Source organism: Phodopus roborovskii, unplaced genomic scaffold (assembly GCF_943737965.1).
Source record: "Phodopus roborovskii unplaced genomic scaffold, PHOROB, whole genome shotgun sequence".
NCBI classification, from domain to species: domain Eukaryota; kingdom Metazoa; phylum Chordata; class Mammalia; order Rodentia; family Cricetidae; genus Phodopus; species Phodopus roborovskii.
The window spans coordinates 10,776,763-10,804,329 of record NW_026126413.1 but is presented as its reverse complement, the minus strand read 5'-3'; the positions used below and the strand labels follow the sequence as shown (position 1 = coordinate 10,804,329).

At 42.5% G+C, this 27,567-nt stretch overlaps 1 protein-coding gene across 3 annotated transcripts in view; it reads left to right on the top strand.

Moving 5' to 3' along the window:
• Arhgef28 (Rho guanine nucleotide exchange factor 28) overlaps positions 1 to 27,567 on the top strand; it is a 286,411-nt gene that overhangs the window by 228,519 nt on the left and 30,325 nt on the right. For all 3 annotated transcript variants that reach the window (XM_051183017.1, XM_051183018.1, XM_051183019.1), the window contains 11 exons: positions 1,080 to 1,334; positions 3,155 to 3,231; positions 8,325 to 8,503; positions 9,473 to 9,564; positions 10,538 to 10,720; positions 12,983 to 13,114; positions 16,329 to 16,429; positions 19,027 to 19,065; positions 19,167 to 19,214; positions 24,449 to 24,934; positions 26,053 to 26,350. In XM_051183017.1, coding sequence (XP_051038974.1) covers positions 1,080 to 1,334; positions 3,155 to 3,231; positions 8,325 to 8,503; positions 9,473 to 9,564; positions 10,538 to 10,720; positions 12,983 to 13,114; positions 16,329 to 16,429; positions 19,027 to 19,065; positions 19,167 to 19,214; positions 24,449 to 24,934; positions 26,053 to 26,350 — 1,890 coding nt within the window. The remainder of the gene's footprint in view (positions 1 to 1,079; positions 1,335 to 3,154; positions 3,232 to 8,324; positions 8,504 to 9,472; positions 9,565 to 10,537; positions 10,721 to 12,982; positions 13,115 to 16,328; positions 16,430 to 19,026; positions 19,066 to 19,166; positions 19,215 to 24,448; positions 24,935 to 26,052; positions 26,351 to 27,567) is intronic.

The window sequence follows — 27,567 nt, the reverse complement described above, 5'->3', positions numbered from 1 at the left end:
TCCTGAGGCCTTCCTTGAGGTAGTCTGGAGGTGAGAGGCATGGCCAGTGGTTTAAAGAGCAACTGGAACTGGAACTGATGACCTGCTGTTCTGTGTGCATAAGCCTATCTGGCTTCCTAGAGGCACAGTGCCCAAGGCTCTCCAAATATGTTCATTTCTTTCATAATCAAAAGGGAAAACAAAAACAAAACAAAACAAACAAAAAAAGGACCCAAACCACTTTAATTAGAATATGAAAACCCTCAATTTTATGCTAATGTAACCCAGAAGGCAACTGAATCTGGGGACATTTAAATTGCCCTGTGGCTCCATTTCAGAGGACTTGAGCTTGAACCCACAGCTGGGTTCAGTCCGTAGAATGACAGTATGTGGTTTACTTGCTTTCCTGTTTCTAGGAAGGGAAGAGTGCCCAGGTCCATCCATAGTCCCTGTTTATATCACATTTGATCCATTTTTTGTTGCTGTGACAACTGTGAGAGCTGATGAGAAGCACGTTCAGGAAGGAAGGGTTATTTTGTCTCACAGTTTGAGGGGACACAGTCTGTTGTGACTGTTATGACGGTGAATGTGTGGTAGGAGGGGTGTGAGGTAGCTAGTCACATTGCATCTGCAGACAGAAAATTGAGAGATGAGTGTTGGCACCCTATTTGTTTCACCCTTTTTGTTCAGTCTGGGTCTCCTAGCCATGCAGTGGTGCTGTCCACATTGAAGGTGGATCTCTCCTAAGTGAAGCATCTCTAGGAACTCTCACAGAAATGCCCAGCGGCATCTTCCTAGGTAATTCTAAATCCAGTCACACAGACAATGAAGGTAAACTACGGCACGGCTACAGAGAGGAAGACTTATCCCTGGAAGCCAGACATCTTCTTGTCAGCTAATGCACCACGTCTACTAATGTAAATCTTTTATAGCAAATATTGTATTGCTTCTTTGTGGTGGTGCAGAGAGATACTTTACTATTTAAATTCAATCCAACATCTTTCTTATGGGAGTCTTTGTTATATTAAAGAAACTTAAGAAAACAAAACCTCTTGGTATTCTGGATTATTATAATTTTCTTCCTTCTTTCCTTCATGCAGAAAGGACTGAAGAACACAAAGACCTATGCAAAGCTCTTGGCTTAATTAAAGACATGATTGCAGCTGTGGATCTGAAAGTCAATGAATATGAGAAGAACCAAAAATGGCTGGAGATCCTAAATAAAATTGAAAACAAAACATACACAAAGCTCAAAAATGGCCATGTGTTTAGAAAGCAGACCCTGATGAGTAAAGAAAGGGCTCTCTTGCATGATGGGCTTGTTTATTGGAAAACTGCTACAGGCCGTTTCAAAGGTACTTCGACTCCACCCATCCAATCTCTCCTTCTTTTGTATATATTACTCATTCAACAATGACAGACTTTCCAAAGGGAAAAATGGTTCTGACTCACAGGTACATCTATAGAAACCCTTCACTGTTTTAAGTTGAAACATCAAATTGTGAAGTTCAGTGGGTAACTGTGACTTGGGTGATACACATGCTCGACTGGAGCTTGCTGTCGTGAGCAAAATCCTTCACACTCACTTTCATGAATATGAAAGCCTGTGATGTGTGAAATCAAAGGAGTTGAGAGTTCTAGACATTGTTGAAGTAGAAATATTCTACTAAATGTATGTTGAAAGCAAGAACAGACCACACCTACACAGTGAGGGTCTGTTATGTGCCAAGACAGCTTGGGGCTTTCAGACCATGGAGGAGAGACGTGATAAAACTAAATATCATCTTGGGTATTGGCCCTGGGGTAAGCTCTTTCTCAGTGGTTTAATTTGCTAACAGGCTTAAACTTGACTATGTTAGTCTGCTTAGGGTCCAGGGCTGTTTATTGAGGTTCCCAAGGATTATCTTGTAGCTAGTATCATGCTGTCCTGTGATTTCTTATATCTCTGGGGCCTGAAAAACCGACTGGCCCTCAGTCTCCTCCCAAGGATTCTGTCTTTATTGGTCAGGACCTGAAGGCAAACTTAAAGGCTTGCCTATTGAGCTTCCTCTACAGCCTCTAATCTTGCACCTCTTTGGTTTTAATTACATCATCAGGCAAGGGGAAGAATAAGGATTTATCCTGTTTACTCACCTGAAGGTCATTGCCCACCAAAAGGTGCCTGTTTCTAATTTCTTATCAGATACCTCTGTCTTCACCCATTTCTATTAATCTAAGTATTTCCGCGTGGTCTCATCTTACCAGAGAGAGGGGCTAGTGTTCTGTTCTCTCCAATCTCTCCATGCTGACTCCTCCCTACCACTTCCTCTCTCCTCCTAGTCTCCTCGTCCCGCATATCTTGCTTTCCTATTGGCCAACAGTGCTTTATTCATTAACCAATAAGAGAAACATATTTACAGAATGACATCTCCCATCAGAGGGTGAGAAGGCTTTGATGGAAATTTAAACCAAGGTATTTGCTGATGAACAGCTTTGCAATGCTGTATTGAAAAACAACATAAAAGTTGCAGTCCACTCGATGCTGTTTTGACTAGACAATGTAATGCTTACAGGAAGGGGGAGTCTTGAAAGGTTTCCAAGGGAAGTGGAGAAATAAGCTCTACTCAGCCCCAGGAGCAGGTTTCCCTCCATCAGTCATTGTGGAAGCTGTCCCTTACATTTTTAAAGTTTGGTACATTTCCCCTAAAGTCAAGGGCATGTTCTGTTCTCTTAGAACCTTCTTTTTCATGGTGTAGGGGAGGTGTATGGAACATCAGGTCTTGTTATGTATCTCAGGCTGGCCTCAAACCCATGATCCTCCAGCCTCACAATTACTGGGATTGCAAGCATACACCATCTTACCATCTCAAAGCCTTCTTTTTACACAGGACTTTTTTCTTTCATTTTGGAAACTGTGCCCTTAAACATTTTCTAGAGAGTTAGTTCTTGTTACAATCTTATAGTTTATCTATAGTGCTGCATACAAATATGTACACTTAAACAACTTTCTGTGTATTTTAACTATGATAGATATTAACTATCATAGTGAAAGAGTTTTTAAAAATAAAAGTTTCATAGAAAAGTCTCCCACTTTTGTTAAACAGATTTAAAATGTCAAGCATAACATTAAAACGCTAGTTAAGTCACCTAGGCTGTCGTTCCCTGTATTAATACTGCCATGATTTTGTCTTTGAAGATATCTTGGCTCTGCTTCTAACTGATGTGCTGCTCTTCCTACAAGAAAAAGACCAGAAATACATCTTTGCAGCTGTTGTAAGTATACGACCATGCAGTGCATATTTTTACTAGTTATCTCTGCATTGCTTGAAGTTCCTAATAAAATTAAAAGGTCACTTGGCAAGAGCTCACCTGAGAAAATGCTGCTACCAAGAAGCAATGCTTGACACTATCCCTTTTGTTGTTGATGTTATTTTTTGTTTTGTCTTGTTTTGTTTTTCAAGACAGGGTTTCTCTCTGTATTGCATTGGAGCCTGTCCTGGACTAACTCTTGTAGACCAGGCTGGCAGAAGAGATCCACCTGCTTCTGCCTCCCGAGTGCTGGGATTAAAGGCCTACACCACCAATGCACAGCTGATACTGTTCTTTTGTGTTCAGAATCCCTTTTTAAGCTTTTGTCAGGTTTTATGTGGAAATTCTTGCCAGACATTTGGGTGCCAGGATGTAAATGGGGTTCTTAATTGATCCAAGTAATAAAAACTGGGACTTAGATATAGAGGAAATGTGCTGAGAGATCAGAGAGAAGGAGCAAGACAATGCCACCTTTACCACAAGGGTGTAGAGGAGGAAGATGTCACCAGTTTACCTCTTGTTGGTGACACGGGGCCATCATCTTTGCTAGAGAAAGGTCAAAGCCTGATGCGTATGGGGACAGTTGAATGGTGACACTTGGAAAGGTGAGTGTTTAGTATACCCTATTTGGTCCCTTAGGGGGTATTATTCCACTTGGTATTAGAAACTTGGAAGTTTTAATGAAGTTTCAGCTTTGCTGTCCAGAGAAAACAAAACAAAACAAAACAAAAATCATGTCTGGCTAAGGATGTGATGTGGGGCGGAGAGACTGGAACCTGCCTTCCTGTGATTATCTGACTGTCCCAAGAGTCTTATTCTGCCTCTTCTCAGCACCCTGATGCTGGCTAAAGCCGAGGCTAGCATGGAGCCTTAAACAAGCCCTCGCCCCCACCCTGACAGATTTGCATGTTACCTATTACAGATTTCATGAAAACTTTCCAATTTGTCTAGTAGCCTCCCTCTCCATGCCATTATGTCGGAAACTGAAAGAACACAGAGGAAAACCCAGAAAGATGGGATCGTTGTATTTAATCTATGGGATGTTAGGGGCCAGGCCAGAAAGAGAAATTTTCACATCAGATCTCTGTAGAAACAAAGATTTCTTTTGTTCCAAACACCTAAAACGAAGTACATCCTGTGTTTTTGAGTGGTCTGATAAGCCTAATGACATGATCACTGGTCAAGAATTAGACATAAGCTGGACAGCGGTGGCATACATTTTTAATCCCAGCACTCAGGAGGCAGAGGCAAATAGATCTCTGGTGAGTTCAAGGCCAGCTTGGTCTATATAGTGAGTTTCAGGACAGCCAGGGCTACATAGAGAGACCCTGTCTCAAAAACAAACAAACGAACAAAAAGGATTAGATGCAAGACAAAGGCAGATACTGTATTTCCTAAAACAGCATAGCATATGGATTAGGATCAAGCCATGATATTTAACTTTCTGTATGATTTGAAGTATGACATGACTCCTTGGATTACGTGTGCCACCTTCTGGAGGAGGAAAGGGGCTAGTAATACAGCCCATCAAATACCAGCTCAGCTCCCTTTGGTGGACTTTTCTGGCCGTGGAAAACAGAAGATTGCCGTTGGCTGTTTCTAGAGGTGTGGCACACACCTGCATGAAGTTGATATTGAGGAGCTAAGGAGAAAGCATCCTCTTACCACTTGAGAGTCAAGTGCCATATTTTTAGGTCACATGCTTTATACATTTATCTGATAGTAGCTCCTGTGTCATAGATATCTTAAAGCGATTGCCTTAGGGAATTGATTCATTACCCCAGGGTATACACGTCTGCATCTTCTAGTTTCCACTCTAATGTTGTAGAAAGTTTTCCTTATACTAGGACCCACAGGCGAGATTCTTCATTCCCTTTGTTGAGTAGAAAAGCCTTGAGTAGGTGTTCATCTTGTATACATAGAAGACATGGTGAATTTGGAAACTACCAGAAGGATCTGAAAGTAATAAGAATATAAAATAGTATCCTTACAGATGTGTGTGTGTGTGTGTGTGTGTGTGTGTGCAGGTACCCTCAGAGACCAGAAAAGGGTGTCAGATCCACTGGAGCCAGAGTTATAGGTGGTTGTGGGCCTCCAGACATGAGTGCTGGGAACCAAACTCTGGATCCTCTGGAAGATTTAAGCACTTAACCTCTGAGCCATCTCTCCAGACCCAGCTTTCATTCATCTGGAAATGGGTTCTAGAATTAAGTAGATACATCTACTTTCTGGAATATTACAACTAGGAAGACTCTCTTGAATATCAAAGAAGGCAATTTCAACATTGAAACACTAGCAAAGACTACACGAACATGCCCGTCTATAAGTTAAGATTTAAAATATGAAGTGGGCTTAAGGCCTTTTGGTCCAGAGGGATTACTAGCTGATACAGCCAGCTCCAGTGGGGATGGGGTAGCAGCTGTACTGTCAACAGACAGCCTCTCCTTCCTCCTTCCCCTTGCCTTCCATTCCAGATGTCTGTAGAGACTGGGCCAGAATGTAAGAGAGTGAAGTCAACAGTGAGTATGATGAAGACAGTGGAAAGCAGTGGGTGTTGTAATTTAAACAGCTTTGGGAGAGAGAAAGATGCCATGTGACAGAATTCAAATGGAGGGTTTTTGTTGTTGTTGTTGCTAGGGGAAAGGGATCACCAAAAGCAGGAACAGGAGGAAGGAGACCAGCCTCTGGAGACAGGAGCAGTGGGAGAGAAGAGAGAGAGGAGGGAGAGAGAGAGACTCACACAGAGAGACAGAGAGACGGGAGGCAGGCTCTTTTAAAAGGGAATGTAGTGAATGTGCACAGGTGGTGCTCTTAGTGGCTGCAGCTGAGGGTGTATCCTATCAGAACTCCAAGGGCAGGCCAGTACAAATACCTAAATACTAACAGTGGAGACTGTCCTCAACCAGTGAGTACATGTCCAGGGTCAAGGTGAGTCATGCTTACTGGGCTGTAGCTGGTGTTTATAAATCGAATGAGAATATGGTCCAGGCTAGTCAGTCTTCTGTTTCTACCACACATCCCCAACTTTAGAGTATTTCTAAAAGGTGGAAGTTCCTACTCACAAATGTTGCTAACTTAAAAAATAATGGCTTTAAAATGCCGTAGCACAACATAATATCCCTGCAGACTGCATTAGGCCTCCACCATCAGTGTATGACATCTATCACCAGAGCTGATGTGTTGCCTTCATTTTGGAAGATGTTGAATCTTGTTTTTTTTTTTTTTTTTTTTTTTTTTACTGATGTTTGTGTAGTTAATATGAATAATCACTAGCATGCCCTTGATGCCTTCTGGTTGGTAGGAATTTAATTAATGCTCTTTTCACACTTTATTTATCCTTCACTTTTGATAAATTTGTGTAACCACCTTCCTTTCTTTGGAACACAAACCAACTAATAATAATTTCACATTCTTTTATATTAAGCAACTCAAACTCACCTTACATTTTCACATACAGAAAGAGGAAGCGGAAACATAGATTGCTAATACTATTAGGATTCTTATAATGCTTAGAGATCCTCTCTCAATACAGAGGGGATTCAAGATCTACTTTAAAACTGGTTTACCCTCCATTTCCAGAGGCCAAGTGTGGGACTGGGTAGACCAGTTGTCTATTCCATCATAATCTTATTCCCCTCCCCAGCACTGCTCGGAAAAACATGAAAAGCACTCCAAAGATCACTTGGTCATAACTCCAGATATGCCATAGCTATGCAATACTGGGAAGGCAGGCAAGACAGCTCCAAGAAACCAGTAATGGAGAATATAGAATGGCACACTCACTCAGATCACAAAAAAGAAAGTACTGAAGTTAGCTCTGTAAACAGCAGGGGGAGCCAGAGACCAGAGCAGATTCCATACTTCACATCCTCTCATCCTGCAGACATTCTTTTGGCCCTTCTTTTAACCATAGCTCTTGAGCCAGGTGTGGGCTATTGAGGTCTCATCTGTGAGCCTCCAAGGCATAGCACGGAGGCACAGACAGACCGCAGTAAATGTTGGCAGAAGTTATTTCATTATATCTTGGATGCCAACTCTTAGATTTTCTTCCAATTTCCCTCAGATGGAATTATGTTAAATCCAGTTCTGCAGACATTGATTGCATACCTCATCAATGCAAGGCAATGAGCCTGGCATATGAAGATGAGTTAGGGCCAGTCCTGCTCACCTAGTTGGTGAGGAGGGGCCACTTACTAGACCTCCTGCAGTTATGGGACTGAGACCTGTAAGGCTGGTGCAGAAGGGTTGGTGATGCCTAGGGACTCTCAGGTCGTGTCTGCCCATTTCTACATTGTATTTGATGACTTATCCCCTCATTTCCTAGGGTTCTGTTTCCATCACAGTCTTGCTGTTATTTCTAAATCCAATGTACTCTAGCTTTTTCATCCTTCACAATCTTATCATAATGTCAGAGATACCTTTTTATACCTTCTTTTTTGACCACTGTAGCTTATCATATTTTTCTTCACCTTCTGATCTCTTTTAAATTGCCCTTTTAAATGACCAGTCTTTAAAAATATTTTTTAAAAATCTGTACTGTGTGTGTGTGTGTGTGTGTGTGTGTGTGTGTGTGTGTGTGTGTGTGTGAATGCAGAGGCTGGAAGAAGTATTGTATAGCTGGAGTTATAGGGGATTTTGAGCCACCCAGTGTGGGTGCTGGGAACCAAACTCAGGTCCTCTGCAAAAAGCAGCATTTTCTCTTAACCACGGATTCATCTTTCTTGTCCCTAAATAATTATTCCCTTAAGTCCTCATTCTCCATCTGCTTTGAGGTTTGAGCCAGAAATATTCCCCACAAGCTCACATGTTGAATATCGTGTCTCAACCTGATGATGCCAAACACTGTCATAGCCATGGGAGAGTTAATATGGATATCCTTTTCCCTCCATTGGAGAACTTATGATGATCTTCTAAAAGGATGATGAGGGAGATGAAGGTTAGGATGATGAGGGAGATGAATGTTTCCAAGTCCTGTTGATTTCTGCAGCTGGAGTCCCATGTGACTCTTCGTATAGAGCCCCTGGAGTTTCACCTGCCCATCTTCTTAACTCTGGCAGGACCAGAAGCCTTCAGTTATTTCACTTCAGAAGCTTATTGCTAGAGAAGTTGCTAATGAGGAGAGAGGCATGTTTCTGATCAGCGCGTCTTCTGCTGGTCCAGAGATGTATGAAATCCACACCAATTCCAAGGAGGAACGAAATAACTGGATGAGGCGGATCCAGCAGGCAGTGGAAAGGTAACCTTGCTGTCATTCATCTCTGGGATGCCCTTTTCAGTTGGTGAATGTGTTCTAACCATGTCTCCCCTGCATGGAAACTTTGCCTCAGCCAGAATTGCCTGCTCCCTGGCCTTTGTCCCTGCCTGGCGTAGCATGTCACCTGCATCTCTGTCCTCTGCAAACATCCCTGCATGCCGTGCCCTCCCACTCTTCCTGTGTGCCTTGTGGCTCCTGCTCACCTGCTCATGAAGACCTCCAGGCCAGGTGTCCTCTGTCGCCCCGACACGCTGTCACACCCTCTTTCCAAGGCATTGATTTGGCGCTCGCCATCTATTGCCTGTAGTTGTTATATTTTGTATGTAGGTAGTGTGTGTTCCCTTAGATTGGAAGCTCCTTGAGAGCAGGGACCCTGTCTTCTGTTTCTTTGTGTGCCTGAGGAACCATTCAAATAAATGGCTGGTGAATCTCAATGTTCTCAGTTAACGCATTGCTTGCTACTCATGCAAGGATAGTTTTGATCAGTGAGGGGGGAGGGTAGGAGTGATAATTATTAGTAGTAAGTTGATTAATTGGATGAGCTTGGTATTCTGTAAGCTGCTTCTACCTCTACTACACCTGCCCAATACGGAGGCCTACTATTTGTCCCATAACCCTTCCACTCTGGCTCTATAAGAGGAGTTCCCTACTGGTACAAAACCCCAGATTGTGTAATCTTAGATGCACTTAGTGACATAATGTCACTGTTGCTGCTGCTGGGGGGGGGGAGGGTTGGATATTTGAATCATCCTATGAGCAGGCTTTGAACCCATGTTGTAACATGTGCATACTCAAGAGAACTAATCTCTCAGAAGGAGGAACAATGAGTTTTCTTCGTGCTGAAGTTGTTGCCTTCGCTGTTAGTTCTCTTGCCAGGTTCCCATGTTTTTCTAATAAGTTTAGGATCCTTGGAACTGGTTTCAGTGATGCCTTGACTGTTGTCTTTTAAAGTTGTCCAGAAGATGAAGGAGGAAGGACAAGTGAGTCCGACGAAGAGAGGCGGAAAGCTGAAGCCAGAGTGGCCAAAATCCAGCAGTGTCAAGGTAAGATGTGTACAGCTCTGGCTCCTGGGTCCGGTGTTCTTGAGTGGTGGGAGAACCCGGATGTCATGAGCGGTGGTGAGGACCATCATTAACTATGTGCGCCTGAGGTTCACACTGCCTTCCCTCCACCTTCTAAAATCGCCCATCCGTACACAAGGAACAAGTGACTGAGATACTCAAGCAAATACACATAGCACACGAAACAGTAATTGTGGGTCATGTGCTGGTGAGCATGTCAAGCTTCTGGGACTAGACAAGGATTTCAACCGGCAGGGCCTTCGAGTACCCTGTGAAGTTAAGAAATATGCTTATCTCAGTAATTCTCAACGCCAGGCCTTATGTTAGAGTCACTTGGCGGGGGTGGGGGGAGGTGTTCTTAAAAATTTGCTGCCTGCTCCTCAGACCATCAGAGGGACTCTCTGGATTTGATGCTCGTTAGCATCTCCAGGCTTTGGGACTCTGTAACACATTGAAGTCAGGGGGAAATTGATGCATGCAAAGATAGTCATGGGACCTAGATGTTTAGAAGCAGAACCATAAACTAGCTTTGGCTCTGGCCAAGACAGATGCTGAAGACAGGTTTCTGAGCCCTGTACTCTTCACCCCTAGGAGCCTTCACTTATTGAAGAGATGGCTGCTTCAATTGTCTTTGCTGAGCTGGGTATTCAGTCTTAATAGAAAGCTGTCCCCATAAACAAAGAATAACTTTGTAAGGTTCTCTGGAATTTGGAGAATGGGAAAGCAGTTTTATTGATCAAGTGCAGCAGATGATGGGAGAAATGTTCAGTCGCTTGCAGGGGGTCACAGTCACTCAGTGAAGGCATCAGAATTTGAATTTGGGCCTATCCCACCCAATGGAAGTGTTGGGTCCGACTGCTTGCTAAATCATGGTGTCTTTTCTTCTAACTTGATTTCCATGTTAGTTTCGTAGCCCTGCTCATGCTAATCTCTTATGATGAATACTATTCCACAGAGATACTCAGTAACCAAGACCAGCAAATTTGCACATATTTGGAAGAAAAGCTGCATATCTACGCTGAACTTGGGGAACTGAGTGGCTTCGAGGATGTTCACCTAGAACCCCACCTGCTTATCAAGCCTGACCCAGGAGAGCCTCCCCAGGCAGCCTCCCTGCTGGCAGCCGCCCTGAAAGAAGGCAAGTTGCTCTGGAAGTTATGTGATTGGACAGACTCAGAATGTGTTTACTGGGTGCCTACTGCTGTGTCACACATGGTGGCCTTGGTGCGGACGGTACAGCAGAATGAAGCAGAATACTTATTTTCTTAGAACCTATGTTCCAGAAATTTCAAAGTAGGAAGAAATATGTGTGCCAGATAATAAAGTCCTATGATGAAAAATAAGTGGAGTAAAGGAAGTGGAGAATTACAGAGCTATAGCGAGAGGGGCAAATCTTACTTACATTGGGTGTCCAGGACCATCGGTAATGGAAGCTGAGTTGTAGACAGATTTGAAGCGTGTTTGGGAAATAAAGCAAAGGATGCTAACAGACACCCATGAGACCCCTCTCACACAAGCCTTAATGGACCAGGTCACCTGCTCTTATACTTAGCTAGTAGCTTCTACTTTCTTCTCTCTATCACATCTTCCCTAAGGAGAGTGTGGAAGCCCATTGGCTTTTGTTCTTTGGGCTTCCCACATAAACTGTCCCCATAAACAAGGAACTAGGATAGACTCGTGGACCCTGCTATTCAGGGGACCCCACAAGCAGTGGAGGCGCCATGTAGGCCATGTAGGCTGCAGGTGAGAATGCACCCTGGGTCATTGTCGCATACCTGACTACACCTGAACAGGTGCTCTCCTCGGGGTGAGGACATTGCTGTCTCAAGAGACAGTTGGGAGCACACCCTGAAAAGGTGCTTCACTTTGCTGCACTGCTATTTTCCTTCCCTGCCCTTCTGAGTCCCACCCATCCTCCCCAGGTCTGCTCAGTTTCCAGCCCTCTTTAGGGACCTCTCCCCTGTAGTGAGATAGTCCTTCTCTGGCACTGACCACAGCCATTGGGGGGTGGAGCCATGGGTGGAGTGACCTGTGGAAGGAGGTCGGAGGGGGCCAGGAAAGGCTCTCTCTTTCTGGAGTGACTCGGACAGGAGAGGATCGGGTTGAATTTCCTGGTGTTCATCTGTCTAGGTTGCAAGTTATTTCTCCCTGAATAAACATCTATTCGGCCTATTGTTTATCCTGATCCTTATTTACCGCGATACCCCCCACTCGGGACTGTAGCTCTCCTTCTTGTGGTCAGGGCTGCAAGTGCCCCCTTTCCCTTTCTCTTTCAAGCCCCCCCCCCATTAGTTATCAAATAACCATTGCACCAGGGCAGTAGATGCTCACTGGAATGTGGTGAGAATGCTTGAGAAATAATTCAAAGGTCCTAGAAATGGTAATATTCCACATGCTAGCTGAGACTTCCTTATGTAAGTAAACGTGTCTCCTTTTTTTGGTGTGGTAGTTCCCAAGAGGATTAGAGCACAGATGGGAATGTGTGCTACCAAAAGCAAGTTTGAAGAAACACTCTTTTGAGGAATAGTTAGTGTTTCTTAGTAACAGCATCAAAAATCCGAATACCTGATGGTCAATGCATACTCATTGAATTACAGGATGGTTTTCAGCTTACTAATTTACTAAAAAAAAAGTTCTATTTCAGACATTTTTTACAATGGATTTTTAAAACTGTTAAATTCACTCACAAAGGATGCTGTTGTCAATTGGTATAGACCGCAGGGTAAATATTTTAGTCTTTACAGGTCATACTCTTTTGGGGATATAGTTGTATGTGCTTAGTGCATGTGTTCATACAACCTTTAGTACTATGAAAGCAGGTTGGGGACACAGTGCATGTAGTTGGTACAGTTCTTGCTGAACATGTATCATACCCTAGGTTCTATTATTGCATGATATAAATCAGTCATGACGGCATCCAAGCACCTGAGAGGTAAAGGCAGGAGAGCAAAAGTTCAAGATTATCCTCAGCTACACAGGTGTTTAAGTCTGGCTTGCACTACATGAGGCCTATTTTAGGGGAAAAAAAAAGAAAAAAGGAAGGGAGGGAGGGAGAGAGGGAGGGAGGGAGAACAGACAGCAAATTTTAGTTCTTTGGGCTACATAGCAACAGTCACAGGGCAAATATGATTTACCGCCCTTTGGTCAATCACAATATCTAACCATTGTGATGCTTCAGTTGCCACCTGCTCAAGAGCCATGTGACAGAGTCACAATCACATTAATTAGATCAAAACGATCTTATAATGTTCCAAGTAAATTTACAGTATTGCCTTGAGCTTTATTCATGGTCCTCTGGGGCATGCGCCGCCCACCCAGTGCAGCTTGGGCACACCTGGTAGACTATCTCTCTCTCTGTGTATTTACTGTTTAAATCTAGTTTCGGTTTTCTCCTTCTTAGCTGAAAGTCTGCAAGTGGCTGTGAAGGCTTCAAAGATGGGCGATGTAAGCCAGTCATCTGAAGAAGGCTCTGGAGGGGCTGTCCTGGCTGACACACTCAGTTCACAGGATGTACCAGCATCACCAACTGCTTGTAAGTGACAGTGCAGGCCTTGGCAGTGAGCCCGAGCACAGCACTGACATACAGTGGCCACATCACATGAAGCATTAACTGCCCGATTTCAAGGGCGCTCAATGCATTCTTTTGTAATTAGGGAAAGAAAAACCTTGAGAATAATTATGCTGGCCATAAATAGATATTATATGTGACTACTGATGACACTTGTATTCCAAGGACAGAGTCTCATGTTGGGCTACGCTGTCCCCAACCAAGCATTGATTGGTCCCCAGATCACACCCTGCCTCATTCTCCATGACTTCTTGGATGGGTTTTTTGAAAGGAGTTTCAAACCTTTTAAAAAGGATCTCTGCAATCCATTAAGAAAACAAGTTTCCAGGCGTAATGTTATGGGCATCAGCTGAGCAGTCATAGCTCAGGAAGCTATAAAGCACCCCCATCCCCACCTCCCACCCACCCAATGGTATACAGACCCACATGAGAAGTGTGAGGTTTGATAGTACCATTATAGACACAATTGCCAAACAATTCTTGTGGGGGGGGTTGTGGTACCAGGGTTATTAACTCTAATGCCTGGAATATGCTAGGCAAGAATCTACCCAGCCCCAGCCATCCCAGAGTTCCTTCTTGGGGTAGGAATATATTCTGTGTTTCGGGCAGCCTAGGTTGATCTTAGAGTTGTGATCCTCCTGCCTCAGGAGTGTTGAACTGACAGGTGGTCACCATTATGTCCAATTGTCAATGTATTTTAAAAATAAGAGGTAGCGAATGAGTTCAGCAATGCCTCAGAACCCAACTCTGCTGTTTTACATATAGTTTTAAGCTAAATACTGAACTCCACATAGAATTCTAAAATAAGAGCACAAAGAAGTATATTTTTCCATCATGTTAAGGTGGTAAAAACTTCACTGCAAAAGAAATTATATGCAGATAAAATGTCTGGAATAGTTCTTTCTTTTTCTTTCTTTTTTGGACATGATCCCATCCATGCAGCTTTCACATTGGCCCCAAATTTACTATTGTAGTTGAGAATGGCCTTGGGTCCCCGATTTTCCCAAGTGCTAGGATTTTAGGTGTGTGCTACCACACCCACCTGCTCTATTTCAGAATTTCTCTATCAAATCCTTTGGTTCAGTAGAAAGTCTAGAAACAGTATAACTTTTAAATCTATTCATTTTTTTTGTTGTTGTTGTTGCTTTATCACAAGCACCTAAAATTATTTCCCCTCTCAAATTCTACTTTATCTAATCCTGGCTTTCTATTTTCAGAACGTGTACATATGTTTTTCATTTCGAACAGCTAGATTCATCAGGGGAGTTGTACCGCTCTGGGTGACTTCCTTTAGAAGAGCCTCATTATGCCATTGAGGAAGTCCTCTCTAAAAATACTGAGGGTATGCCGCTTTCAGCCCCGCCCCAGGGACAGCTGGGAGGCTGTACTGCGGTCTTGCAGCTGTTTGGAGCACTTGGGGGCTCCTCCCCTCCCTCCAGGCAGGACAGTGTAGGTTCTCTCTATCAGAACATCCCATGGATTGGGAGCCTTCCAAAGGGGACACCCATTTGCCAGGACCAGAGCAGTCTGTCATCAGGGTCAGGCAGGAGAGACATGGGGTGAATCCTGGATGCCAGAGGCCAGGCATTTTTTGGCCTAGATTGGAGTTTGATCTCTTTCACAGATGTTAAGGGCCCACGGTTATTCCTCACTGAAGGCTGAGAATAGTTCTGCAGTAGACTTGGGGAGGGGGGTCCTTGGTGAAGCAAGCCCCTATCAGTCTGAGGTTAGCAGCCAAGCAAAGTCCTGTTTTTACTCATTAGTACACTTATCCATGTGGGTAGACTATAATCTATTCTGTAGAATGGTGGGTCCAGCGGAGACCCTGCTGCCCACCCTGGAGCTGAACCAGGGGGCATAGAAGCTGATTAAAGCACCAATCTTCTACCTCCAGGGGTCTCCGCATCGGCTCCTTCCACCGTTTAACTGTTAATGTGAATGTGAGGAAAGGGGCCCGAGAAAGACTTGTTTGGAAACGGCTTGGATGTCTCTTTAGGAGTTAGGAAAAGTCGCCATAAACTGTCTCTCCATCATTGCATAAATGTTGGTCAGCCTGAACACAATGAATGTGGTTTTACTTGATTCATTTGAAATGGTTTCCAGTTGAACAGAAAACACTGGTTTAGAAGAGACCTTTGGAATCCTGGACAAACTGACATTTTCCAAAGATAATACAAGTAATTTTGTTAATTTAAACAAAGAGAAAAAGGGCATTCTCTTGCTAGAAATAAAGATGTTTAATGACACCGTATTTAAAACAAAAAATTATTTACAAAAATTATCACAAAGTGAATACTTGGATCAGGGTTTTGGTGAGACATTGCTCCTCTGAAGTAAGTGTGTGTGTGTGTGTGTGTGTGTGTGTGTGTGCGCGCGCGCGCGCGCGCGCGTATGTGTGTGTCCCAGCCTGGTTTGAATCAGTAAAAGGTAGACGTAGTCTAAGTTTTCACTGAGTTCACACCCTCCGTGAATAAATAATGCAATCCTACAGGTGTCATGGGTGAAAGTCAATTTGTATTGGGTACTTAACATGTCTGGAGTAGTTTCTGTGTTTTCATAGGTTAAATGTACAGTATTTACAGTGTTAAAGCTTAAGTGGGAACCCTGAGGAAACCTGGATGGAAATGACGAGAAACAGGGGCAGGCTCTCGGTTTTAATGACTCTGCAGCCATAGAGCCACCTCCAGCCTTCTTAGAACCATGTCCCTTTCGCTCTGGACCTTCCTTCTAGACCATGTCCATCGGTTGCTGCTTTTGTACTGGCCACGAGGGAGCCTTTTACGGACCTGGGTCTGCCAAGTGACCTTGCTTTATTCCACCGTGCACGTGTTTTAAATGTCTCCTTTCCGGGGAGGCTTTTTCTTCCTATTAAATGAAAGTGAACGGTAGACTCACAAACAGCGCATGGACACATTAGCCCATGAAAGAAGCACAATTCAAAAGATGGTGACAAAGGATGCTGTTTGCTATTCCTTAGCCTGTGAGCTCCATGAGGGCAGGGATTGTGGGCTTGCTGTACGCGTCTCTAGCGCCCCCTGCAGGAGCACCCAGAATGCATTATCTTGTGATGTTTCCTTTTTTTTTTTTGAAGTGTGTCAGTTGTGTACAGAAGAACCCAATTGGCTGGCTGATGTTTGATGTTGTCCTTTTTGTTTCTGTCTCAATGGCGTGCTTCCAGCACTAGTCACAGAAGGGACAGAAGGAAGAGGCTGTTGGGATGTGGATCCCGGGCTCCAGGGTGTGGTAACGGACTTGGCGGTCTCTGATGCAGGGGAGAAGGTATTGTTAATTGTTAACCAATTTGTTAGTAACCAGCACCCATTTCTTTGTATATATAGTACCTTCAGCTATCAGGCAGTGAGTGGATTGAAAATACTTCTTCTGAATTGTTTCTGATTTATTTAAATATCTATATTGGAACTTTCTAACCTATTCTTTAAATGTTCGTGTTCTTTCTATATCATGTAGGTGTAAAAAAAAGTTATTAAAAAAGCAAAAAGCTTGACAACCCTCACGTGTATATGTGTGTCTGCGCTCTCTGACTTCCAGGCTTACTTTCTGCACTGCAAACCTTTGCTTTCCCTCACTACTTTTGGCAACTCTTTGGCTGAGAGGCGGCCCTGGACATTGGGATGCTGTACCACCAGATGGCGCCACTGGAGCTGAACTAATTTCCACTTTGGGATGCTCTTGCTTCTGTCCTCTACCAAGACCCTCCACTCTTCACCCATCTTCCAACTTCCTTTTGCAGACTTTGAATTCACATAGCCACGTTTTGCCTGTGACAAGGTGTTCCAAGATGTTACTGTCTCCCTGACTCTTGATAATGTGTAGGCCTCAACTCTCTCTGTAGAAATTACATGCATACAGCTTTCAATTAGCTTCAAGTGTGATTTCATAAGCAGGGGAGGGTGGTGATTCTGGGAGGTGGTGAGTCAGTTCAAGATTTTTTGCTCTGTCTAGCATTGATTTAACCATTACCACGTACTGACGCGAATCAGTGTGAGAACGTGGCACATGTCTTTTATAGATGCAACATCTTATGTTACATGCTTTCCAGATAGGTGACATATGGCAGAACCAGGTCTAGGTTTCAGAATTTCACGGGAATGTCAGCTCAGATTTAGTATTCATCTGCAACGTTCAGAGGCCCAAGTCAGTGCATGAGTGCAGAATTATACTTTGCTTATTCTGATTATTCTGATTGTAAGCTTTTATATTTGTTTGTCTCGAAATGCCCCTACTTCCCCATGCAGCCTTCACTAGGAAGATTGCAGTGTGTACTCTCAGCTGCTCCTAGGATTTTAGGGAGGGAAAGAGAGTTTGCCAGTAGCAGATTAATTCTGCATAGAAAGTGGGTTGGCTCCTACCCGTTAGTCAGGAGGGTGAGATGGTGGGTCCCGGTTTCTCTATTAATCTCTGGGAAAGCTGCCACTCGATGGGGCCTTTTGAAATAAACTGAGATATAGTAAAGGGTCGCTTGGCTGAAGTGCTAAGCATTAGCATCCTTAATATTATAAGGTTAAAACAAATTTCTGAAAGAATTGAAAACAATAACCCAATAACTGCTCAATGATCAACTGTAGTTATGCAGTGGAACCACCAGGTGGCAGATGAACTCCATTAAAAAGATGGGTACACACTTTCTTGTCTCACCCCAAACCCAGTGGTTCTAGCTGTAAGTAACCAACCTAATCCAGCTTAGCATACCTATTTCTAGTATAAATTATAAATATTATTTTTTACCACAAAACTAGTGGCGAGGCAAAGAAGGGCCCATAAGAAAAGCAAGAACTGAACCACCAAAGTGGAATGCTTAGTCTTCCGTGCAGGTGGGCAGAGTTCCGAAGCACTGACATGTCATCTCCCTCTTCAGCCTTTGTCCTGTCCTGGTTAGGGGGACTGCTTAGCAACAAAATCTTTAACTGGCAGTATGAAGGAAAAGAGGATTGGGCTAGCTCATTGCCTGCCTAAGCTAAACGACTCATTTAGCAGCATGAAAGCCACTTGAGATCACCACGGCTGACTTTCTTTAGGGCTTAAAATGACGTGTGCTTAGATAAACGCAAGAAACCTACAGGCAACTGCAGGCTCTCAGAGGATGGGGAAATGGGTGGTTTTTCCCATTTCATAAAGTGTGGAGTTGGTAGTGTTGATTGTTCCGTACTTACTGAAGAGAATGTGGGCAAGGACGACTTGTCGTCATTTATTTGCTGGGTGTCCCTTACATGCTAAGCACCATTCTTAGGTTTGCAGATGTAATATTGAATACACAGAGCCTTGCTGTTCATTGGTCTACTAATGAGAGAAGACAGACAATAAGTAAACAAAGATATTTAATACAATTAACTAGAAGCTCTCTTTATTTATATGTTCCCCAATGTTCAGTGGAGTCGAAGAGAAAGTCTGAGGCATAGGGCCACCCAGGGAGAAGATGGCTAGCCTTGTGTGGCTTCATTCATGGATTTTGAGCCAGGCTGGTGATTAATCGAGGTAGGAACTGGAGGACCCTAAGTGTTTCCATGGGGTCATCTCTCTGTAGTTTGGACATCATGCTTCTCCAACATCAAGATTGGGAGCTTGAGAGTCTGTGATGTTCTGTGGCTTCTAGAGAGCCATGTGTAGCAGCCTATCCCTGGAGATGAGTCAAGGGTCTGCTGAGTTTTTTTTCACTACCATCTAAGGCAAGGTTGGGTATGAGTAAGACCTGCAATGTCAAGGGGCCATTTAATTCTCCAGGCATTTCTTCCTAGAAGAGACAGTCATTGTAGGTAATGGAGTTTATTAGAGAGGGAAGCTCATATATTAGGAAAATATGGTGATAGCTTTCAAAAGTCGAGTAGCTGCTCATTTTCTCATGTTTTTGTGTATTCTAGGTGGAATATAGAAGTTTCCCAGGTTCTTCGCAGTCAGAGGTGAGCTACGTGCTTTAAACATAAAAAAAAAATACTTTCTCAATTGGTAGCTAAGGAAGCGTTGCAAGACCTTGACACATGCAATCCTTTTCTCCCCCCAGATTATACAAGCGATACAGAATTTAACCCGTCTCCTCTATAGCCTTCAGGTAATGACTCTTCCTGTAATCTCAACCTTGTGAATGTTTCTTTTAATGTACTCTGATGATCCCCAGACCTTAGACATTAGAACATTTGAAAGGTGGTAAGTGATCTTAGAAGAATATGCCAGCCCCTGAGGTGCAGCTCCGCCAGACGAGAGCTGAGTTCACCTGGTTTTGCAATCACGAGGCAGCACAGCCCCACCACATTTCACCCCGTTTTCTCAGAAACCGGAAAACCTGTCTCTCAGAGATAGCGGTGAGTCTGCTTGGGCCTGACACAATGAAGTGCTTTGGCGCGTGCAGCGTGACTTCTTCACATTTTCTGGTGAAAGCTTAAATCCTCACCTGAATTTGTGTCACTTCCACATGTGGCCTTAGGCCTTTATGAAGAGCAGCTAAACAGTTTGCACTCTCTTCCATGCTTTGGTTCGCTCCTCATTCAATACTTATTGGGTGTCCTTTCTGCACTGGACATTGCAAATAAATAAATAAAATAAGCTCACAAAAGCAAAGAGGCCCTCAAGCCTCCTGCTGATGGCTTGTTATCCTTTAAGGAAGGCCTAAAAATCACCCTTGCGTTGTGGGTCAGAGGACTGTAGAATCCATCCCTCAGGTGATGCTGTTCACGAAAGAGGCCATCCGTGTACCCAAAGTGCATTGTGTGATGATGAGAAAATTTTAATGCTGTCAAGGCGATAGTTATAGTGTAGCAATTTTTGAGACTAAGAATTAAATGAAATGTCTTGTGGTTTGAAAGAGAGAATTGCTGTTTCCATGCTAATTAAAAAAAACAAAACTAATAAGACATTAGTTTCCATGTTGTATATATCCCTGCAGAATTTAGATGGTTTCCTGTTACTCATTGACAACACGCATCTTTTCATGGCAGCATTATTCTACAGCATTGCTTATGTATAGTATTGGGGTCTATAGAAGTTAAGTTTCAGTTATTTATATTTGTGTTATTAATAACATAAAATGTCGACATCCTTATATTCTAATATCATTAAGCATATTTGAATGTTTCCTTAGTCTGTTACTATAGATAACTTTTTGCTATTTTATTAAACTGCCAAAATTAATCAATCATATCTTTTTTCCCCTTCTCTCTTTCTCTTTTTCCTTCCTTCCCCTCCTCAGTTTAAAATTGGAGCAGGATATCAGATTACTTTAATTTGTGCTTCTTATTATTAAGACCAAACATGCTCCCTCAATTTTCCATTTGTCTTTCATAGTTCATATTTTATATCACAGGACTTTTAAAGGAAAACTAGGTCTAAATTTGGAGCAGAAAAGTAAAGCCATAGCTCCATCAGATTTTTTTTAAATTTATATTTTGACAATAACAAACTTCTTTCTCTTGACCACTGCTTGTTTTAATACCAGTGCCATTGCTTCAGTTATTAAAGCTTTGGATTACACCTCAGTGTATACAGACACTAGTTTCCTCTTAGTATTTTTCTATATGATGTGTATATTTTACCAAGTTTCTAGATCGCTTTGTCCAGTTTCCTGCCTTCTACCAAGACTATTAGATTAAAATTGCACTGTATTCATGAATTAAATGGAAGAAAATCTGTGCTTCTGCCAAGATCAGTTCCCTTGTATAAGAGCAGGGTCAGCCACCTCTTATTTTACATCGTGCAGGAACCTTTATAATGGTCTTCGTACAGATGCTACATAAATTTAAAAACATATGTTTATGCTTCGCCAGTTATGGTTGTTGATAAAAATATACTGTTTTTTTATGTACTTGTTTTGTTATCAGCCAACTCATTTAACTTTAATTTTTGGCTTAATAAGTTTTCCATGTATTCTCTGGAAAGTTCCAAGTAGAAAATTTTGGGAAAAAAATAGTGCTATGACTATTCAATAATTTTATCAATTGTGTTTTCTTGGCTTATTACTTTGGATAGATATAGAGGTTTCTAACTTTTTGACCTGGTGACATAGCATTGCCATCTGCGAATGTGTTGGTCTGATTCATAACTATCCTGGGACACATGGCACACAGAGCACAGGTTGGCTGTGCCTCCATCTGAAAACATGTTAACAAACAGTGGTAACAGTAGCTTCTTTACTTATTCATACAGTGCGGGATGCCTTTACTGTCTACGTACAGTAGGTGTGACATAAATGGTCTGGGAGATCCATTTAACACGGGAAACAACTAGGCTTTTTTTTTTTTTTTTTCCAGATGTTAACTGGAAAGCTTAAATTCTCAAGGGCCGGAGACTCTGGGCTTCCTGACTTGTAGAGTCAATTTGTTGTTCTCCACCTCTGAATTCAGCCTTATGTGTGTCTTTGGTTCAGACAAGTTTAGCCATATGTTAAGTCAGCAGTTCTCAACCTTTGGGTCATGACCCCTTGGTGGGGAGTCCGTATGACCCCACAGAGTTCTCCTGAGACCATCGGAAAACACAGATATTTACATTATGATTCATAACAGCAGCAAAGTTACAGTTATGAAGGTACAAAAATAGTTTTGTGGTTGGTGGTCACCACAATATGAGGAACTGTGTTAAAGAGTCGTGGCATTAATATCAATATCAACGCCTCCAATAGATTCCCTCCATCAAATTGAAGCTTTTGAGCTGGTCTTAGGACTTTGGGTGTGAAGCGTTTCTGTTTTGTGGCATAGTTTTCTCCTTAGAAGCTGAACTCTAACCCATTTCTGAAATGCAAAAGTGACAATTTGGTCCCTATAGTAGAGTCGGAGATGTGTATATGGGCAGAAAAAGGAAAGGACACGGATAATTCTACCCCAATAAGTGAAATGAGAGTGAATTAAGAATTCCTAAACATAAATAACTTTAAATATTCAGTCTTCAAGTATATGTTTGTGAGATGGAACACAGACATGATAAGTTCTTTATGGCTGTACTGAGTTACCTAATTGTAGTCACTACACAAGAGCTCATGCCTATTAGTTTTGACATGTACAATATTGGGGTTTGCTTGTCACCAATACCCTCGGGTCTGTTGGTGTTAGGTGGCAATAGCTATCTATGGTGTGCTTTCAAGCCAACAGAGTGCCAGTGACTTACTAAAACTAATTAGGCCATGTCTAAAGACAATGGCTGGTACCTATTCTCCATGATGACCAGTCTCCTTATAAGAGCTCTCTAAAGTCACGTATCAAGAATGACCATAAAAGTCTTTCAATTAACTTTTGAATTTAAAAATGCAAATTTTATTTCAAAAGGCCCCAGTGAATACATGTTTCAGTCTTATTCCAAAGCAAGTATGAATTTAAAATACCCAAGCTCATTAACTTTCACAAGTAGAAGAAAGTGCTGATCACACACACACACACACACACAAGAGTCAAAATTCCTTCTTCTGAGGGTATGTTTAAATGGGTACTTTAAACATGTTTTAGGAAGGAAAAATTCGGATTTACCCTGAGGGTGGTAATGGCTTCTCATTCCAAGTCAAGCCATACACACATACCCATTGTCTATCTCTTTGCTGTTTGTTCCTTCCTACTTCTTTGCACATTGAATGGGAACTTTTACAATGAAAAGTTTCCAAGGGCATTCACAGTAGGTTTTTGTTGTTGTTTTGTTTAGTGACATCTTTCCAGGTGCTGGTTATTATTTCCTGTGACGTTGCCCAGCTTTTCCTAGGCAGTTACTAGAGTTCAATTTCTTTCTTTTTTTTTTTTTTTAATGTTTGGTTATGTCTACTGTGATTTAGAGTATCTGTTTTCCCTTAACCATTGCAGCCTCCTGTTAGCAATCTAGTAAACAATGACTTTAAGCTTAGATTTTTTTTTTTTTTTTTTTTCTGTATAACCGACTTGCTCTAATACAAAAACCTAGCAGTAAGGAGACTAGCTCTACCCAATTCCATAGCTCCTAAAAATGGCATTAACAGTGATTCTCTGGTATTATGTTATAAAAAGGCTATTTGCCAAAAGTCTCCAAATAGAAGACTTTTATTTTTATGTCTTCATGAAAGCAATATATAAAGCTCAAATAATTTCTGGTTTGGGACTCAAATAAAGGGTACTACTGTGTTTATATAGATTCTTAAATTCCCATGAATGATTGACTGGAGACCTCAGAAGGAGAATGAGAATAGAACAGGAATTCAGAGTCTTATGAATGTACACACTAATTTTTACCCAAAGGACTGACTTAAATACAACCCAACAACCAACAGCCAGTCACTTCTCCAAAAGCAGGGATGAGAACAATCAACCCTCTGTAGCCATGAGTTTTCATCCTTGGACTTAACCAACCTTGGACTGAAAAGATGGAAAAATCAATTCCAGAAAGTTCTGGAAAGCAGTATGCTTTTAGCCCTTCCCGTGTGGATATAGTGATATATAGAAGGCATAGTAGATATTACAGGCAATCCTAAGGCAACTTAAGAGTTTGAGTGGCAGGATATGGGAAAGTTGTGCTTTATCACTAACTAAGCCCTTTCAAATGAGGACTTGAGCATCATTAACAGGTTTGAGCATCTCCTGGACTCATCAAACCAAACTCTCTTAGATACCAAATGCAAAGGATACTGATTATTATTTCTTTCCTGTAAAATCCCCAAGTTAGACCATTCGGAAATGTAGACAAACCTATCTGAAAGCTCAAAGTGCCTTTGGATCTAACTTGGAAAGGGGTAAGATATGACAGAAAAGTAATTCATCGAGCACTCTGTGATTTAGAGATATTTCTGACCAAGAGCTGTGCTAACTTTGTGTCTTATTGACAAAGTACCCCAAAGAACATGCTAGAAGAGGAAGAGTTGAAATTGGCTGCTTGTTTCAGTATATGGTTATTTGCCCCCACTGCTCTGAGGAAGACACTGGGGGTGGGGGGAACCAGGTAGAGGAGAACTACTCACTTCATGGCATCAGGATTCAGGATACAAAAAAGGGAAAGGCCTGGGCCCCAGTCTTCCCTTCCAGGACGGACACGGACACACACACACACACACACACACACACACACACACACACACACACCACTCCAACATGACCATCCACACACACACACACACACACACCACTCCAACATGACCATCCACACACACACACACACACACACACACACACACCACTCCAACATGACCATCCATTAGACCTGTCTCTCTTGAAGGTTCTGGCCTCTTTCACTAGTTCCACAGCAGACCATCAGGCCTTTAACCTTTGGAGGCCCTTTACCATCCCATGTATAATTCAAGCCTATACTTTACTCATTTGACCCCTTTTGCTTCCCCTTACCCTGCCCCAGGCTGCCTTGACCATCCAGGACAGCCACATTGAGATCCACAAGCTGGTTCTACAGCAGCGAGAGAGCTTGGCCCCTAGCCACTCCTTCCGAGGTGGCCCCTTCCAGGACCAGGAGAAATCCCGCTACCTGGAGAAGCAGCGCGAGGAGTTGGCTAACATCCACAAGCTTCAGAACCAGTTCTTGCAGGAGCAGCGGCGGTGGCATCGCACGTGCGACCAGCGACAGCGCGAGCAAGAAGCCCAAGAGAGCTGGCTGCAAGCGCGGGAACGTGAGTGCCAATCACAGGAAGAGCTGCTGCTGCTCCACCGTAGTGAGCTGGACCACCAACTCCAAGAATACCAGCAGAGCCTTGAGCGGCTGCGGGAGGGCCAGCGGATGGTGGAGAGGGAGAGACAGAGGATGCGTGTCCAGCAGGGTCTGCTGGGTCCGTGCAAGCACAGTCGCCAGAGGAGCCTTCCTGCTGTCTTCTCTCCAGGGAGCAAGGAGGTATGTCTTAGCCCACCATAGGCTGGGCTTGCCTAAACGTCTGTGTTCCTGGTTCTTGTAGAAGAGTTCACAAGAGTGTGTCTTGGTTTGGAGATGGAAAACAAAAACAAAAACAAAACAAAACAAAAAATCTAGTACTGTTAGTATCTTGGCTTAAAAGATGGAAATTCTAAGGCCTTGGGTCTTTATCGGGGCCTCTGTGCTCTGAGACACCTTGCCTAAGAAAGGATCACAGAAGGGTGATTTTGACTTGGAGGCACAGCCATTGTGAGCATGCTGGCTTCTAGGTATTTGAAGGACCTCCTTTAAATGCTATGTTGTATTAGACTAAGAGTATTCTTTCTTATTGTATAGCATGTGTCTTGTTATAGATCACTTAGCTCTTCATGTGTAAGCATTGAATTCAACACATTCTGATGGGGAATGCTTATTTGCTCTTTGTGAATTAGATATACTGAATTCAAAAATCTATTTCATTATGTAAAGTTACCATGTGCTACACTTGATTAAGGACCGAGTGGATAAACCTATTTAGAAAATTCCGGTTCCCCTTGTATCCTCTCTAACCTTGCTTGACAATTTCATTTGTCTGGGCAGATTTTCTCCACTCTGCATTGCATGCCTGTTTTTATTGATAGTGCATAGAGTTGTAAAAGTTAATAGGCTTATAAGAAAGAACTATGTTGCATCTGATTTCCCCTTCAAGTTTGCTAAATTACATTTATTGCAAATTCCTTGTGCATTGAAGGGTATATTTTCAATCTTTTTATGTAGCAAAAGTGGAAACACTGCTTGCTTTGATTAAATTATAAAGTGGAAAATCTCCAATGCTATAGAACTCTGCTGCTTTCTAAAAATAAGATAAATTGTTCATGGAGACTTGGAGATCCTTGTTCTAGCCCATTTGAAGGGGTTGGGAGGAGAGTAGATGATAGATTTCTTCTAGCTCATTTGAAGAGGTTGGGAGGAGAGTAAATGGTAGATTTCTTCCTAACTTCATTCTTACTGAAATCTTGATTGCTAGAACAATAGTTTTCAGGCTTTTGGGCTAAATAAATACTTTATGAACTTGTTTAAGTTGCTAAAGAAATTGTATTTTTCTTTGTTTCTTTATGCAGGTAATGGAACTAAATCGAGCTGAGAGTTTGTGTCATGAAAATTCACTTTACATCAACGAAGCTTTAGTACACATGTCACTTCACACTTCCAGTAAAGCAAATCCATCAGGTGTCCCATGGGATACTCCCCCCCCTGGTGTACCTCATTTTGATTTGGTAAGGACTAGTGACAATCAAACTGAGCTGAAGATAGACATTTCTCAGCCTCCGGATGTCAGCCACGAACTCTGGACAGCTACAGGGCCCACTCATCAGATCCCTGCTCTCCAAGAAAACAGCAAGGCTTCTAATAAAAATGGTAATTAATTCTTTCCTCATCATCTGTATGATGTCAGTGAGAACATGGTCCTCTGAGTGCTTGGAGCCTCACTAGAATGAACCAAAGTGAGTTAGTGTGGAAACGATGGTGGCAATGAGTCGAGATTTCTTTGGAAAGTCTGGGCAGCCCCCCCCCCCCACTCCCATGTAGTAGGGCTCAGAGTATGCCACTGACAGGACCCACAGAGCTCTTAGGCCAGTGGGCTAAATGGTGTCCACTTAGAAGTGGCACAGCTTAATATTTATTCACCACTGTAGACCCTGCTATATCTTGATATGTGTCTCAGTTGACACTCAGAAATAAAAGGTATGGACAGGATTTGTGGTGGGACTTTATTGTCTATCAGAGAAATTTCCTGTAACATTAGTGAAGTCTTCTGTTGTACTACTAAACACTCAGAATGAAACTGTTAACATCATTTGTCATTGTAAAAAAAAAAAAGGTAGTGTCTCCCCATAAGTCCCTGGGAAGGACACAGTTTGCTAACCCCATTAAAGTATTTGCCAAGTATAAAGGAAGGGCAGCTAGGGTTTCTAGCTCCATGTGAATCCAAATGATTGAAATCTCTGTCCATTTTGAGTGTTTTCTGTGGGATGGTAGGTAGGGAATTAGAAGAACTTGAAACCTCCCTACTGAAAAGCAGATGGTATGCAATCGCATAAACAAATGGCTGGCCACATGGATGTGAAATAAATCACCGACACTGCAATGTTTCAGAAACATAAAGCAATCAGGAGTTATAGCAGTCTTTAGAACTGGACACAGACTTGTTTCCGGGCTTAACATATATTCTTAGTTTGTCAGTTGGGAGGATCGTTTTTCAGTAACAAAAAGTTTTAAAGGCATTCGGTTCCTTCCAATTAGGGAGCAATCATTCTGATGCTGCCTGGGAGGTGATTTATGGGTGATCCAGGGAACTCTGAGTCTTAGACCTGGCTGAATCTTCACTCTGCTTAGTCACCACTATAACGTCCTCTATGAGAGAAGGAAATAGTCCATGCAAACATTGTTTAAAATTAAACTTCGTATTTTTTTTTTTTTTTTTTTAAGCACAATGGAATACTTTGGATTAAAAAGGGAAAGGTCAAACAAAATTTAGAAAATGGAGCCCTTCTCATATATGACCTTGAAACTCAGTCCTGTGAAGTCGGGGTTATGGAATGCTGATACTGGACACATGCTGCCTTACAGAGTTG